At 38.3% G+C, this 15,237-nt stretch overlaps 1 protein-coding gene across 4 annotated transcripts in view; it reads left to right on the top strand.

The window, feature by feature from the left end:
* LOC117372216 (membrane-associated guanylate kinase, WW and PDZ domain-containing protein 2-like) overlaps positions 1-15,237 on the top strand; it is a 98,842-nt gene that overhangs the window by 65,415 nt on the left and 18,190 nt on the right. For 2 of the 4 annotated variants that reach the window (XM_055222632.1, XM_055222631.1), the window contains exons 7-11: positions 1,697-1,754; positions 2,706-2,827; positions 4,517-4,699; positions 9,961-10,478; positions 11,062-11,233. In XM_055222632.1, the coding sequence (XP_055078607.1) occupies positions 1,697-1,754; positions 2,706-2,827; positions 4,517-4,699; positions 9,961-10,478; positions 11,062-11,233 (1,053 nt within the window). Of the gene's footprint in view, positions 1-1,696; positions 1,755-2,705; positions 2,828-4,516; positions 4,700-9,960; positions 10,479-11,046; positions 11,234-15,237 lie in introns of all 4 variants that reach the window. The other 2 variants (XM_055222630.1, XM_033967981.2) reach the window with 1 other exon arrangement.

The following is a 15,237-nucleotide window of genomic DNA, read 5'->3' as shown; positions in this document are numbered from 1 at the left end:
CATGCAACAGAGCCAGTGGATGTATAAGAATAACTGAATACTTTTTTCAGAGGGTGGTCCATATATATTGTACTACAAAGCGGTATTGTTGCTTTCTTGTATATATATTATTGTAACATGGAAGTAGATAAACCTAAAAGTAGTACAAGCCGAATGATTAAAGATATATTTTTTCTCACTCTGTTGATTATTGTAATGCTCTCTTTTCTGGTTTTCTAAAGAAAAATTGCACCGTTTCAACTTATCCAAAACTCTACAGCGCAGTTGCTGACAAGAACCAGAATGAGAGAACATATCATACCAATGCTGAAGTCTCTGCACTGACTTCCCCTAAGTTTCAGGATAGATTTTAAAGTACTTTTATTGGTTTACTTAACTCTTACAAAGGTTTTAGTCCTATTTACTTGTATGGCCCCTGTCTGTGGAGCAGTCTACCTGAGGACGTGAACTCCGCTGCAAGTGTTCATATTTTTAAAAGCAAACTCAAAATCTTTTTAGCTTAGCTTTTTCATAAACTGGTTTTATACTACATATAGAAAAAGAAAAAAGTACATTTTATATTTATTCCACTTACTTGGGCTTTTAATTAATTTATTTCACTTGGCTTTTTTTTTTTTTTTATCATTTTAATAATACCTTTAAAACCTTTGAGAAATATTTTTGAATGATATTTTTGAATACTTATAAATCAAATTTTCTGTTCTTTGATATATAAGGGGGAGGGGTTCTGTTTTCTGTTGATAATTTGTTTATGTGTGAAACACTTTATGCTACATCCTATATGTATGAAAAATTAAGTTTTGATTGATTGATTAAAAGATGTGTTGTGCATCCAAAAGCACCCTGCAGTCAGTATATGGGTTAGTAGCCCGATAATTTTAGTCCAGTACCCTAGTTCCACAAGTGACAGAAATGTTTACTTTGAAATGGCTGAGCTAAAGTCATGGGTATATTATATTCTTGAGTTACATACTGGTAAGGAAATAGACATTAACTATCAAATCAACTATCACAATGAAAATTGGCCTCATTTAATGTACCAAGACAATTCAACACAATACAAAAGAACAATAATGACACAGTTCTATCAAGATGCTCTGACAGCAACCCATTTTTTATTTTCATATACTATTTGAATTTGCCAAGAGGTTGGGTCTATTTTTAGTATCTGGAATTAGTTTTTACGTTGTCTTGAATTCTCTCAGTCTGACTTTTTCAGCGCTATCCCACTTACGTTTCCATGTACCCCAGCAAACTCCTACAATCACTAACAAGCCTTTAACTGTCATACACTTTCAGAATATTGCACCCTCTATTCAGTTGTGTTCAGCAATGTACAGTCTAGTATTAGGGTGATCAAGATTGGTTTAACAAGATAGATTAAAGAATTTTCTATTTGCACCTCCTAGACAGGCACAACACTGGACTTGACTGTAGTCAACGTGGGAATATTGGAACATTTATTCTTTTTGTCCCATTCCGTTCGTATTGACATCTGTGCTGTGATCAGTGTGTTGTGAACCCCTCCGATCGAAGTCCTGCCTGTCCATTAAAGGGGTGCTTTGGGATTGCAGATCTCAGATTCACGTCGTCTTTGCTCTTCCCTTTAATTTAGAACCCAAACACACTTATTCGCACTCGGTCTTAACATCAAGTCCTGACTCCATCTTCTTTCCTCTCCCTCTCTCCTCCACAGAGCTGCCCTATGGCTGGGAGAAGATAGACGACCCCATCTACGGCAGCTACTATGTCGAGTAAGTCTCCCTGTAGGCTGGCTTATATCAGCGCCACGGTTGTAAAACAGAAAGCATTTTTATGGTTTACTCTGCTGCGCCATGAATTATGAATGAGGAAGTTCTGCGAGCTTTATATCTTGCTGCTCATTTGGTAAACTGTAAAATGTGTGTTGGTGACGCAGTAATGACTTAACCTGATCATGTTTTAGATTTGTTACATTGTAGACTTGTGCTGCAGTTATGGAGTTCCTCTTTTATTTTCAGAAACATTATGGCACACTCTAATCTACCATAATAGATTCAGCTGTATCAACACAACAAATATGTCTGTGTTATCTCAGCTTTGTGGCGCAAATATGATTAACGTGTCAAACACAAACTCAAACTGAAGATAAAATATTATGTGAAAGTATTATGAAATATCTCTGAGGCCTGCCAAGGTTTTATCCACTTACTTGGCTTAAATGAAAACAATCAAAGACAATTGTGTGACATAGATATAAACACCATGGTATAGATATATTTAACATTTGAAGAGTGTAATTTAACCAGTTAAGGCAAAAATACAGATGAGATCAAATGTGTGTGAGTGTATGTATCTCCGTCATTGGGATACCAGCTCTACTTAATATTAATAGTAACGTCTGAGCCTTTGTTAGTTTTAATTTTTAATGGACTGTATGTCAGTGTTTTCTATTCACAACAACACAGATATCACTGCACTTCACTGTACTGTACGTGGATCTTTTATCAGAACTGTGAAATTTATTTTTATAGGTTTTATAGGTTCATTATTTTTTAACAGTCCAATCAAAATTTGCACTTTATGGAAAACATAAGCTGCAAGTTGTATGTCTCTTCCACATAGAATCCAAATCTGAATTGTAAATCCTCCAATCTAAGTAGCCAAGTTGCAAATGTCTGTTACACAAATACTGTTATCTATAATGTAATGCTGTGTATTTTCAGTCACATCAACCGGAGGACACAGTTTGAGAACCCAGTGCTGGAGGCAAAAAGACGCCTGGAGCAGCAGAGACAGATCCAGAGCCAGGGACTGTCTGCTCTACCCCTCCCGACTATTTACAGAGGTACATACTGTCATGTCATCTGCTCTTATCCTGCTAATCCCTACTGATGAAAGAAGGAAGTAAAAAGTTATCCAGTATGTACAATAATTAAGCATTCATTCGCTATTAGTTCATTAAGTGCTTTTCAAACACCAGAGTTATGCGTCACGATAATTCTTCACAACTAGCATGCTCACATTGCACCAGCATTACTTCCTGGTTTGTCAATGATAAAAACCCTTTATAATCAGATGTAAACCACACGCAGCAATCTCATTTTGACCATAAGAGCTGCTTTTACAGGATACTTTAGTAGATATATTGCCCCTTTATTTTCTTGACTTGATTTGGTCCTGCTTCCTCAAAATTTCCTATATTATCATGACAGTATTCTTCATAGTTCTGAAAAAACACCTTTTTTCTCATATCTGCCCTACAAACATTTAAATGGAGGTACTTTATGTACATACTAGTGTAAAATATTGATATAGACTGACTGACAGCAGAGGAAGGAGAAAGCTAGAGACAGGATTCGCCTGAAGCACGTAGCCCTCTAATCCATGCATACATTTGACTGTAAAGTAGTTCTTGAAAAAAATGTATTTGTTCAGATTTTTTGTTCAGGTTTTTATTAGTGAAATCAGGATAATAATCTTTTCTTTTTTTTTAACAGTATTTTAGTTGTTATTTTATATGTCATAAATGTACCACACATTTTAGAAAAATGTTTGTGGAATCCCTCAGTCGTCCAGGTATCCATAGAAAAAGAAAAATTTTATTCTGTTTTTGAGGGAAGATGTTTCACTTGTTTCCAAGCGGCTTCTTCAATTCTGGTCAGATTGCTCGTGGACACACTCAGGTGGTTACAGTTTCTGTTTGTTAGCTAGGTCCATTCAACTACACTAAGTGTGAACTTTGCCTGAGTCATATTTATAGTCATATTTTGCAAAATCGTTCAGGCACCTAATGGGTGCTCTCACACCTATTAGCATACTAGTTCACTGTTTTTTTCCTTGTTTTGATTTAGGTCTGGAGTAATAAATAGGAAATAAATGATGTAAGGCCCCCATTCCTGTTCAGAGATGGATAGTCTTTGATAACAAAAAATGCCTCTTTAACTCCCCTCTCAAACCATTTATTTTAATTTGGCTAAGATCTATACCTCACTATTTTTGAGATGGAGATGTACGGCAGATTGGGTTTTGAAGCTGCTCTAGTGACAGTGTTGGTACATTCTCTTATGGAGTGGCTGTTTTGTTGCTTTGTTTGTAGTTCATTTTAGAAAAAAATCACTATAACAATTTTAAACAAACAATATAAAAACAATTTAATTTGAATATTCATTTGTAAATACAGCTGACTACATTGTATGATATTTATATGAAAAGTACTGGGGTTGTAGCCATTTTTTTTGTAATGTAGTCAATTTGTTTCAATCCAGTTCAAATATATTATAGCTCCCGTTCTCCGTGCTAGCATGCTACTTGTTGTTAACATTAGCTTAAGGACAAAACTACTGCTCTGGCCTTTGAAAGTTGTGAAAAAGAGCTTATAAACTCATCATGGTGAATAATTAGAATCTTGGGAATGCTTGAGGAAGGTGAAGAATAACTTTGGACCACTGAAAAAGCTTCTAAGACTGTATGGATGAAACAGATTGTGTTCACTCTTTTTTCTATACCAATAAACTGACACATATCTTTCTTACAGAAAAGCCTCTGTTCACACGGGATCCCACCCAGCTTAAAGGCACATTCCTGTCCACAGCCCTGCAGAAGAGTAACATGGGCTTTGGCTTCACCATCATCGGAGGAGACGAGCCTGACGAGTTCCTCCAGGTCAAGAGTGTGATCCCAGAGGGGCCAGCCGCACAAGACGGAAAGATGGACACAGGTAAAACATAGCACTGCTTTCAAACTATTCAGATATTATTAGTTCAGCCAAGTAAATCAAATGCTTTTTGGCAATGTGCAATGTTACACGTAATGCTTTAGACAGTTTTATGTTAGAATACCAAAAGGTTTAAAGCACAGACATAGAAAGCATGCTTATAAGTCAAATGATTTACAAAATTAGTTATGAATTAAAGTACCACATACCACAACTATTATTCAGTTTACAGGTGACGTTTACAGGTCAACGATTAAAGGTAGTGTAGTCTAATTGTATCTTCATTGTAATCTTCATTGTAGTCTAATGCCTCAGTCCAGTTGAGTCCTATATGATTCCTTGCTTTTTAGTTTTTGCTCTGCTTTTACATTTTCTCCTTGCTGCATCTGTTTAAGTTTCCTTCAGGTTGTCTTGTTTCCCATACCACTAAAGCATACAACCAGGTTCCCTCTGGAGCCAGAACTTTTAACCAAATTAATTATTAGTATTAGAAATGCCACCACCAAATAGTTATTTATTCAAAGAGTGTTTTCAAAAAGACTCAAGGTGGAGTGTTTGCCTCTTCAGAGACATAATTTTATCCTGAGAGGACATCACAGGCCCACCGTGGCATATTTGTACTTTATTTATATGAGCTATACTTCATCCCAGACAAGGACAAACTTATACCACCTCTCACAAAATATATATCTCACCTCATTTTTTCCATAAAATCAGAGCCCTGATTTTATTGACATTAATAAAATAAAAATAAATACAACACATCACTGTAAAACTCTGTAACCATAGCGATCACGCGACCTTGTGTTCTAATCTCTAGGCAACAGACTGAAAGCAAAACCTGAATGAATTTGTCATCCTATTACTTCACATCAGATGTATTCACTCTTCTGTGACAGTGCAATGACAGAGATTACTCACTGTGGGGCTATTATGTTATACTGTATTTTTCATTTCATTTGACATCATAACATTCTATAGGCCAATAATATTTAATACCGATGGGGGCAGCTCAAAGCAATATTGTTAAAATGCTGTTTCTGTTGTATTATTGTGAGTTGAAAGATCTAGTAATATAAATAATCAGGTTCAACATTTGCAAAATTACCTTGTAGATATTTTTGATATTTTGGATGAAAAATGAGTCCAAATAACACATTCTTAGGAGCCTGTGGTCATTGTAAGTGTCCTTTTGAGGAGTTTGATATTCAACAAAAAAGGTGAGAGTGACTAACCGAAAAACTAACTTGTGACTGTAATGTTATTTGAGAGAGACTTATTTAACAGCACATATCAGCTCACCTGTTGTAGCTCCAAATAAGTCAGTCCTTTATGGTCAGATAGTGTTTAAACAAAGCTCAGATTAAAGTCTAACTTGAGTAACAGAACTTCAGACAGAACAGTGCCTTTAATTAACATCACAACCCCAGGGAATTTTGACAACATCAGCTGCAAAATATCAATATTATCTGATACTGATTGGGGCAGGTAAAATGCATGGTCTAGTCACTAATATAAATAATTAGGTTCGACATTTGCAACCTTTTAGATATTTTTATGAGAATACATTGTAGGGAAATCTAGCTGAATCCCCCCTCTAGAATCTGAAAATCATCAATATGGAGCAAGAAGAAAATTCATTGTGCATAGGAAATATTTCTGTTCATTTGTTCAGGTTCAGTTTAAATTTAGCATAAAATGAAACCTTATATTAAAGTTTCAGAATACCCAATACAGATTAGATCCTACATACCTGAATTATTTAAAACACATTCTACTGGCAGATTCTAGAGATTGCTGTGAATGACTTTTTTACTAAACGTGAGTGTAAAATGAGAATAAACACCTAAACTCTGTCCACAACCACATACATTGAGTTGCTAAACTGGACGGTACCTGGAGGGCTAAAGAAAAGATTGATTGGTCTAACAGGTATCCACACTTCAAACTCCACTCATGCAGTCAGATGTTTGTAATCAGAAACACCTGTCTGTAATCAGGGCAGTCCTGTGTGATGTCACAGAGCACTTGAAATTGCTTTGGCTACTGAAAGCAGCATACACTTAGATGTTATGACCTGAAATCTAAGTTACCTTGTTTCCACTCAAAAGGAACAGTTGATAATGATAGTAAAACACCATATACACAGATTAGTAGTGAAAAAGTGGATTTACTGTTTAGTTCCAGTTGGCTGATCTTTGGTCTCTCCTCTGGTTTGGGCTGCTGAGCTGTCTGCTGGTTCGTGGCCTAGCTCAGCAGGGGAGCCATTGCAGAAAATTTAACCTCAAAGAAGCATTGTGGTGGCTCAGCTTGTAAAACTGTGTACCACAGAAAGCACACAAAGTACAGCCAACTTTGATTCAATTTAATTATTGCAATTCAAATAGAGTGTCAGTTTGCCAAAGCATCAAAATCAGGCTACACGATATCTGTATTTAGAAGAGCCTTTATGTCAATCAAAACTTAAAACTACAAATTTTAGATCATTCTATTTACAGATTATCCTATTGTAAGTTGTCTTTAAAACTGCACAGCCCGTTGAAGAATTATGGTTCCATAGAAATCTCACACATTACAGAGGTTCATTACATTTGCATACCTCGACCTTTGACAATAATTCCCTCTATTCCACCAACTTCTTTCAAGTGCACACACCATAGGTCCTTTTCTATAATAATAATGATGCATTAGATTTGTACAGTGTCTTTAGAGACACCCAAAGCACTCACTGCATTATTCATACTCTCCAGACTCTTCATTCCATACCGGCCGTAAGCTACTACTGTAGCCACAGCTGCCCTGGGGTAAACTGACAGAAGCAAGGCTGCCAATGTTCCAACCATTACCAGCACTCACACAAACACACCACATTCATACTAGGCAATGTGAGTGAAGTGTCTTGCATAAGGACACATGGTAGAATGAACAAATTTAAGCAATCATTGTGAGAAAAATCACAATGCAATATTTTACCCAGCCCTGTTCCCATCAGATCTAGGTACCGTAACAAGGATCATTATCTCACTGTCTTACATGTATGATGATTTACTATTGGAGGAGGTCATTTCACTCCTCTGCCCCTTGCCTCACTATCCTTCCTCTATCCATCCCTCCATCTCTATCTTCCTAGTTTGTTTCTCTCCTCTCCCCCTCTGCCGTTGTGTGACATTGCCATAGCCGCACGTAGGCTGCCTCAGATTAGTTGGCCTATTTGAGCTGCGCAGCATGGCTCTCAGGGATTGGGTGTGAGTAAGTGCGGTTGTGTGTGCATGTGCATTCAGTGTGCACGTGGGACAGAGACTGCCCCAAAAAGTGTGAAATAGAGGATTTGAGGCAACTGCATTTGTCATGGCAATGTGACTGTACTGACTCATTTTGTAACTTTTTATGTTCAAATTATATTGACCTGAACTCTTACAGACCCTTCACATTTTTGTTTTTGCTTTTTATTTATAAAACACTTCCGTTAATCTTGAATGCACAGTAATGATTGAGAAGAACATAGATGGTCTATGTTTTTGTTGGCATATTCCAATTGATTCAGTGGTAAAATTAGTTTGAGGTTAAAGCAACACTGTCCGACTTGCGTAGCACATCGCCTGCACACACATATTTGACTTTCTTCCACATGTTCCCATGCACTCTAATTCAGTGTAGTGATGGACACGCATGGCACGGGGCTTTCACTGACCAGCAGGTCTACGTAGTTTTACTGTTATGCTAGAGTTTGTCACTGCAATGTCTGTTCTGACTTCCTCACATCTTTGTCTCACTATCTCTGGTGTCCTCTGCCCTATGTCCCAAATGTTTTGGCTCACTTTTTAGGTAATAGTGTTTGTTTAAGCCTATAGCCATTTTTTTTTTTCTAATCCCTGCTTTGCGTAGTCACAGATTGAACTATTATCACATGAGGGGAAACACAGATGTCTCAGTCTGAACTGAGATCAAACCTGCAGTGACTGGAATGAGAGCGCAGAGAGAGGTGGAAGAAGAGAGGAGTGAAAGACACTACATTATATTATAAGCACGCACTCGCAAAAGTAAGATGAGGAGAAATTCACATGGGTGCTCAGATTTGGGTGCTGAGGGGCCAGAGCAGCCACAGGATCGGCACCCATGCCTGTAGAAATATTTGTACTTTGCATTTGACCCATCCTTCAATACTACAGTATTGGGCACCATGTCTGGGTCCTTGGGTAGCTGCAATGCAGCACCCAGGGACTCATCTCCTAGCTGGAGAAGTTGCCTATTTTATATAGAAACACTGAATATGCACGTTTCACTGAAAAGCCCATGCAGGATTGAAATCAAACCAAGGACCTTCTTGCTGTGCGGCTGCTTTTCCCATTAGGCCGTTCTTCTCAGTAATCAAAACATCAGCAACAAGTTGGGACTGACTTACAAGGTGACAAGATATGTAAACATCAATAAGGTTAGGTATAGAGATGCACTGAGTAAGAAAAGTACCAGTATTTTGGGTTTAGACAGACAGGAGTTACATGATGTTATAACAGCCTGTCTGCAGCAGTCAGGAGTTTGAAGGGAAAACTCTATTGTGGACATGGCCCTGGTGCTGGCCTTCTCTGTCAGTGCTAAACATAAGTTGATCTCTGTGGACACCAGTGTGCACCAGATGGCTGTCAGACTCTTACATGCACACACACACACACACAGACACACACACTTCTCACCTCACTGTCTCACACATCCACAGCCCAGAGCCTCTAGTGACACTTCACCCAGATTAGAGCTGCCCCCACCACCTATGATCAGTTTTAGACATGTTATTAATAGGCAGAGTGACATCATCTATGAATGAGAAACTCTACAATGTTATTTTTTAATAATCACACTAAATTGCAACTTATTAAAAGAATAGGGTGTCTATTGACAAATTGACAAACCAGCCATCAGACATTAGGAGCATTCGCAGAATTCAGTCTTACAGGAAACCTATAAATTTGCAGATAGCAAAGTTAGCTAACAATAATGTATTATATCAAACATATATTAGATTTTATGATGTACTGATCCTAAAATGGATACTTTTATTGCAGCATGATGTTAAAGTGGGAACTTAGTGGGAACTTAATAGTGGGAGTCTGGCCATCCATTGAGTACTTTAGTACAAATACATGAGTGTTGGAACTGTTTATATACCTAGTTAATTATTAGAATGTATCTAGTAGGATTTTTTGAAAGAAGAAACTAATCATTTGTAGAATTATTGTCTTTTAAGCCAAGCTTTCATCTTATGTCTCCAGGTGACGTGATTGTTTACATAAACGACATCTGTGTCCTGGGCACGACTCACGCAGATGTGGTCAAACTCTTCCAGTCCGTGCCCATTGGTCAGAGCGTCACCTTGGTGCTCTGTCGGGGCTACCCTCTGCCCTTTGACCCTGAGGACCCTAATGCCGCAACGGGCACCTCTTTGACCCCCATTGGCCTGGAGCATCGCCCCCTTGTGGTGAACGGTCGTGGCAGTTATGACCCCTACCTGGAGTACCTGTCTCTGAGCTCCCAGTTGCCATCTCAGAGCCTTGCCGGGACACCTCACCCAGGGGACACACACTTGGATGGCTCCTCCCTACCCCCCACCACCCCTGGGTCAGCTGTGACACCCCACGAGGACACTGCCTCCATGGGCTCAGGCGGGACAGCAGCTGGAGCCGGGGTAACAGTACAGCCAGCCGAGCTGCTAACAGTGACTATGGTCAAAGGGTCGGAGGGATTTGGGTTCACTATCGCAGACAGTCCTACAGGCCAGCGAGTTAAGCAGGTGAGTGATCATCTCCTACTAAGAGTAGGAATAAGTGTCTTTGATTGAAATGCATGATAGTTCTGTACTTCCAGTATTATACTGTCTAAGATGTATAATGTGTTATCATTAGAACATTGCATAAGCTAAAATCATTACTTTGTTCGATAGCTAGCATAAGGAGAAAATAAATGCATTATTGATGAAAAGTACATCCTGTTGCCAGACAACACATCAAAGTAAAAACAATGGACCAAAGGCCTCACAAACTCACACTTTTTATATTATGCTTTGTGCATATTAGGTAAACCCAAGCCAGTGCTGGAATAGAGACTTATTTTTGATTCAATACATGTAAAAGAGCTATAGTTAAGTTATGTTAAAATTGTGTTTTGTTCTTTGTTCTTGTTTCTGAATACAAATTTTTTGCTACAAAACTAAGTGCATCAGTTCCTTTTCATATTTCAGCATTAGTGGTTTTTCCCATTAAAACTTGTTTGTAGTTTGCTCTTATCTCTGTTGTATTGATTGTGATTTGAACTGAGTGGTGGAGATGGTTGAGCATTCTCTGAGTCTCTCTAATGTGTAGGTGACTGTGGCGCAGGTGTTGGAGCCAGGCACGCCACAGGGAGCGTCAAACCTGATCGAGGGGGACCTGATCCTGGAGGTGAACCAGCAGCCGGTGGCCGCAGCCGGACACAATCGTGTGGTGGAGCTGCTTAAGGAGTGTCCCGTGGGCGCAGAGGCCACCTTGCTCATCCAGAGAGGGGGAGCAGGTGAGGCACGCGGCCCTGTCTGCCCGGGCCTTCTGCTCTCCTCAGGAGAGCTTGTTTTTAAATTAGAAGTCTGGGGAATTTTATATATGAGAAAGATGGAAACCTATGTTGGCTCTTACAGGCATTGTTGACTATGGATCTCAGTGAGAATATGATTTTTATATGAATCATTTAGAATATATTTGAGCCTAGTTTAGTCCTGACTTGGTTTGGTCCTGTTTCGGCCTGGTTTAGTCCATATTTTGTTCTGGGTTTCATTTCAGCTTCTAGATTGAATTCCAGTTCTAGTCACAAATTTGTTGTAGTGGGTGTGCATGTTTAAACACATCCTTCAATTAATATTCAAGCAGTTCTTTTTGATGGACATAGTTGTATTTTTTCATGATACAATGAACAGCTAAGTCTGATTTTATTATATTAAAATATAGTCCAGGCAGTTTAAAATTAGAATATGGATGATAATTTCAGACTATGGGGGCCAGCTTAGCATCCTCTATTAATGGGAAACACTGAACCTATGTGACTTACTTTTTTTTCTAAAATTGAAATATATCTTTAAAATACAAAAATTACAGTTATTGTGCGACAGACTATGAGCAACAACTCAAAGTCTGACTCTGAAATGATGCACAGTACACTCAACAGATTTTACCATAGATGTTACAAGTTGTGCAATTGCTTTCGTGTAATTTATCTTTCTGAGTAAAATTACATTCATAAATTTTACTTATAAGTTGGGTTCCCACTGGATGCAATAATCTACGCAAATCAATGACCATGTTGCTCAAAACAAAAACTAAATCTGTGTGGTGGCAGACAGAGCGTGTTTAAGTGTGCTGACCATCTGTAATGCCAGCAGCTCCAGTATCTCATATCCATCCTCCTGTCAGAGCCTCCAGAGCGCCCATTTAGTGTGTCTGCTCCAAGACAAAACCAATGAAACATATGGGGAGATGAGAAATCCTACATGCAGAGGATTTAACTGGTAAATTGTAGGCTTGTAACAAATTTAAGTGAAAATAATGAACTTTTACAATATTAATGGCAGACGCTTTGCATGAATTTGGTAAAATGGAAGAGGGAACTAAATAGACTATAAACTGAAGTAGCTCCCAGTAGTTTTAACACAGAAATCTTAAAACTACTGGTAGTTCATTTTAAACTGCACTGGTCCAAACTTATTGTTAACACATCCCTAGCATCCTGATTATTTACCACAATGAGTTTAGAAGCACTTTTCAAAACTTTTAAAGGTCAGAGCGGAGTTTTGTTGTCAAAACTAATTTCTCTTTATTACATGAAACAATTGAATACAGCCCCTTTAATACCATATCACATTTTGTATATTGTAACAACCCTATAGGAAAACAGTTACATCTGCCTACATTTTGTGAAATGTTTAGCACATCATATTTTTTGACTAATTTAAACAACAAGCTGCCAGCAAAGAGTAAGAGATTAAACTGTATGAATATGAGAGTAACATATCATCCACCCAGCTGCAGCTCCATATGAGGAAAAGTCAAGTGGACTCGACATGAGAGCAAGAGTCAAAGACATGCTAATTATGATCACTGCCAATTCAGCGCTGCACTATTTTTGGACAGATTCAAACTACTCCAGCTCATCTGGTTTAGTAAAGTCTTATAACATAATATTATATTTGCAAGAGAATACTAACAGTATCAAGACATAAACATAATTAAACAAGTCATTGGCTGGTTAATATTGAGATGATTTTTGAGTTGTTAGGAGCTCAGTGAGTCCCTACAAAACTGAAAGTTGGTGGTTCATTCCCAGGTCTGGCTAATGCAAACTGCTGTCGGGTCACTGGGGAAGACACTGGACTGGGCCTGTGAATCAGTGTGATAGTGAATGACTGGCGCTTGGTTTGAGTAGCTTTAGGGAAAGATTGACAGCAATGCTTTCGTCAGTCTGCCACATAGGCAAGATTGTAATATGATAGCACTCTGAAGGGGGAGTGACTTAGGATAGAGAGCAAAGTGAGGAAGGACTCAGAACATCAAAAACTAAAGTGAAACTAAGTTGTTTCCTGCAAACAAAGCATCTTCAAAACAAGGTAATACCACATACCACTGATTATTTTCCAAAAAATATATAACTAGAAATGAATACCAACTCATCCACAGCCCTTTTTTTACTACAAAGTGGATAAGAGAGTGGCGTAGTCGCATTTTATACAGTGTCCTCTTCACATTAATGTGCTCAAATAAAGCTTCATGTATATTGTTTAGGCATCTGGCTGGTCCAAACAAAATATCAGCATGGCCTGCATATTTAAGGCCGATAGTTGATCCTCTAAAAAGTGCAAATGTCGGCCCTGATATATTGGCCAAACTATATATCAGTCTATCTCTATTTGTAACCTTTCTTGAGCCGTGGTGACCTGGAGAAAGCCATCCATGCATTTGTTAGTTCCCGCATAAACTATTGTAATGCTCTCTATGTGGGGATTAACCAAGCTGGTCTTCACCGCTTGCAGCTCGTGCAAAATGCTGCAGCTCGACTACTCACTAACAGCTGGAAACATGACCACATCACCCTGTCCTGTACTCCTTGCAGTGGCTCCCTGTCCACTTCAGAATTCATTTTAAAATTGTGATGTTTGTTTTTAATGCACTCAGTGGTCTTGCACCTTCTTATCTGTGTGACATTTTGACCCCTCACCAACCCAGCAGAGCTCTACGATCTGCTGGGCAACATCTGCTGGAGGTCCCCCGGTCACGTGCAAACAGTGGGTCAATCGTTCTTTTGCAGTCACCGGTCCAAAACTCTGGAACTCTTTGCCCATTGAGTTACGTTCCATCTCTGACCTGCCTCTGTTTAAAGCCAAACTTAAAACTTATTTATTTAGAATGGCTTTTAACACTTAGTGGCCCTATGACACTTTTCTTTATTTTAATGGTATAATGTGCTCGGTTGATTTGTATGATGTTTATTGTTTTTAATCGTGTTTTTAATGTTGTATAGCACTTTGGGCAGCTTTGGTGGAAGGTGCTATAGAAATAAAGTTTGATTGTACATTTATTCACCGTGGGAAGAGTAACCACAACTTTTACTCAAGTAAGAGTATTGTTCCTTTAATAAAAAACATTACTCAAGTAGGATTAAACATATGCGGCTAGAAAACTACTCTGAAAAGTACGAGTTACTCAAGTAAATGTAACTGAGTACTACCCACCTCTGGCAATTCACATGTATGATTTGGTTCATTTCTAGGGCACAAATTAAGCATCATCTGTTCCTTTAAGCAACACTCCCCTTGAGATCATTTGAGCACATCAGAATGTAACCTTGTATTAGAGAATAAATCAAAATATATAACGACAGAAGGGACAGGTGAGGAGGAATTTAATATAGCAGCTGTTTTCAGGTTGTTGAAATGTGGCCTGAACCATGTGGATTATGGTTGTCTCTCTCTTCCACAGTTCCCTTGCAACATCAACCACCTGCACAGATATTCAATGGCTCAGCTTAAGTGTTATTTGTTCCACATGTAAGACAGCCTAGTGTTTTTAAATAGATCTTACCATAGGGTAAAAATCTGCCTTGATCATTACGTAGTGTTTTCCACCTCCAAGCCAGTAACATTGCTTACTAATACCATCTGCACTGCTTTATACTTAGTTAAGTTTAGTTAAGTAATTAGTCTAAAGTTAAAGTAATTTGTGTTTTTTCAACTACAATCACAGGAAGCAATTGTTGATACCTATTGTCTTTACATGTTTTTATGGCTTATGCTTTGAAAATTATTACCTTAAATAATTAAACTATGTACCTCTTGTCTCCATGGAGATTGTATTGCTTTGCTTGGAATGATTTACAGTAAATGTCTTCTTGCATTTTTTCAATTTTCCATACATCTGACCTGAGGTTTGGCCTGGTGGTGCCATCTGCTTGTTTGTCATACTGTGTAGGGCTGCAGGATTATTCAGTTAACTTGAAATAGCAGTTGGAATGATTACAATTAGCAAATCGACTGC

The sequence above is a fragment of the Periophthalmus magnuspinnatus genome, chromosome 6 (assembly GCF_009829125.3).
Source record: "Periophthalmus magnuspinnatus isolate fPerMag1 chromosome 6, fPerMag1.2.pri, whole genome shotgun sequence".
In the NCBI taxonomy this organism is placed as follows: domain Eukaryota; kingdom Metazoa; phylum Chordata; class Actinopteri; order Gobiiformes; family Gobiidae; genus Periophthalmus; species Periophthalmus magnuspinnatus.
The sequence above is the reverse complement of the archived record's forward strand: the minus strand, read 5'-3'. Positions and strand labels throughout refer to the sequence as shown.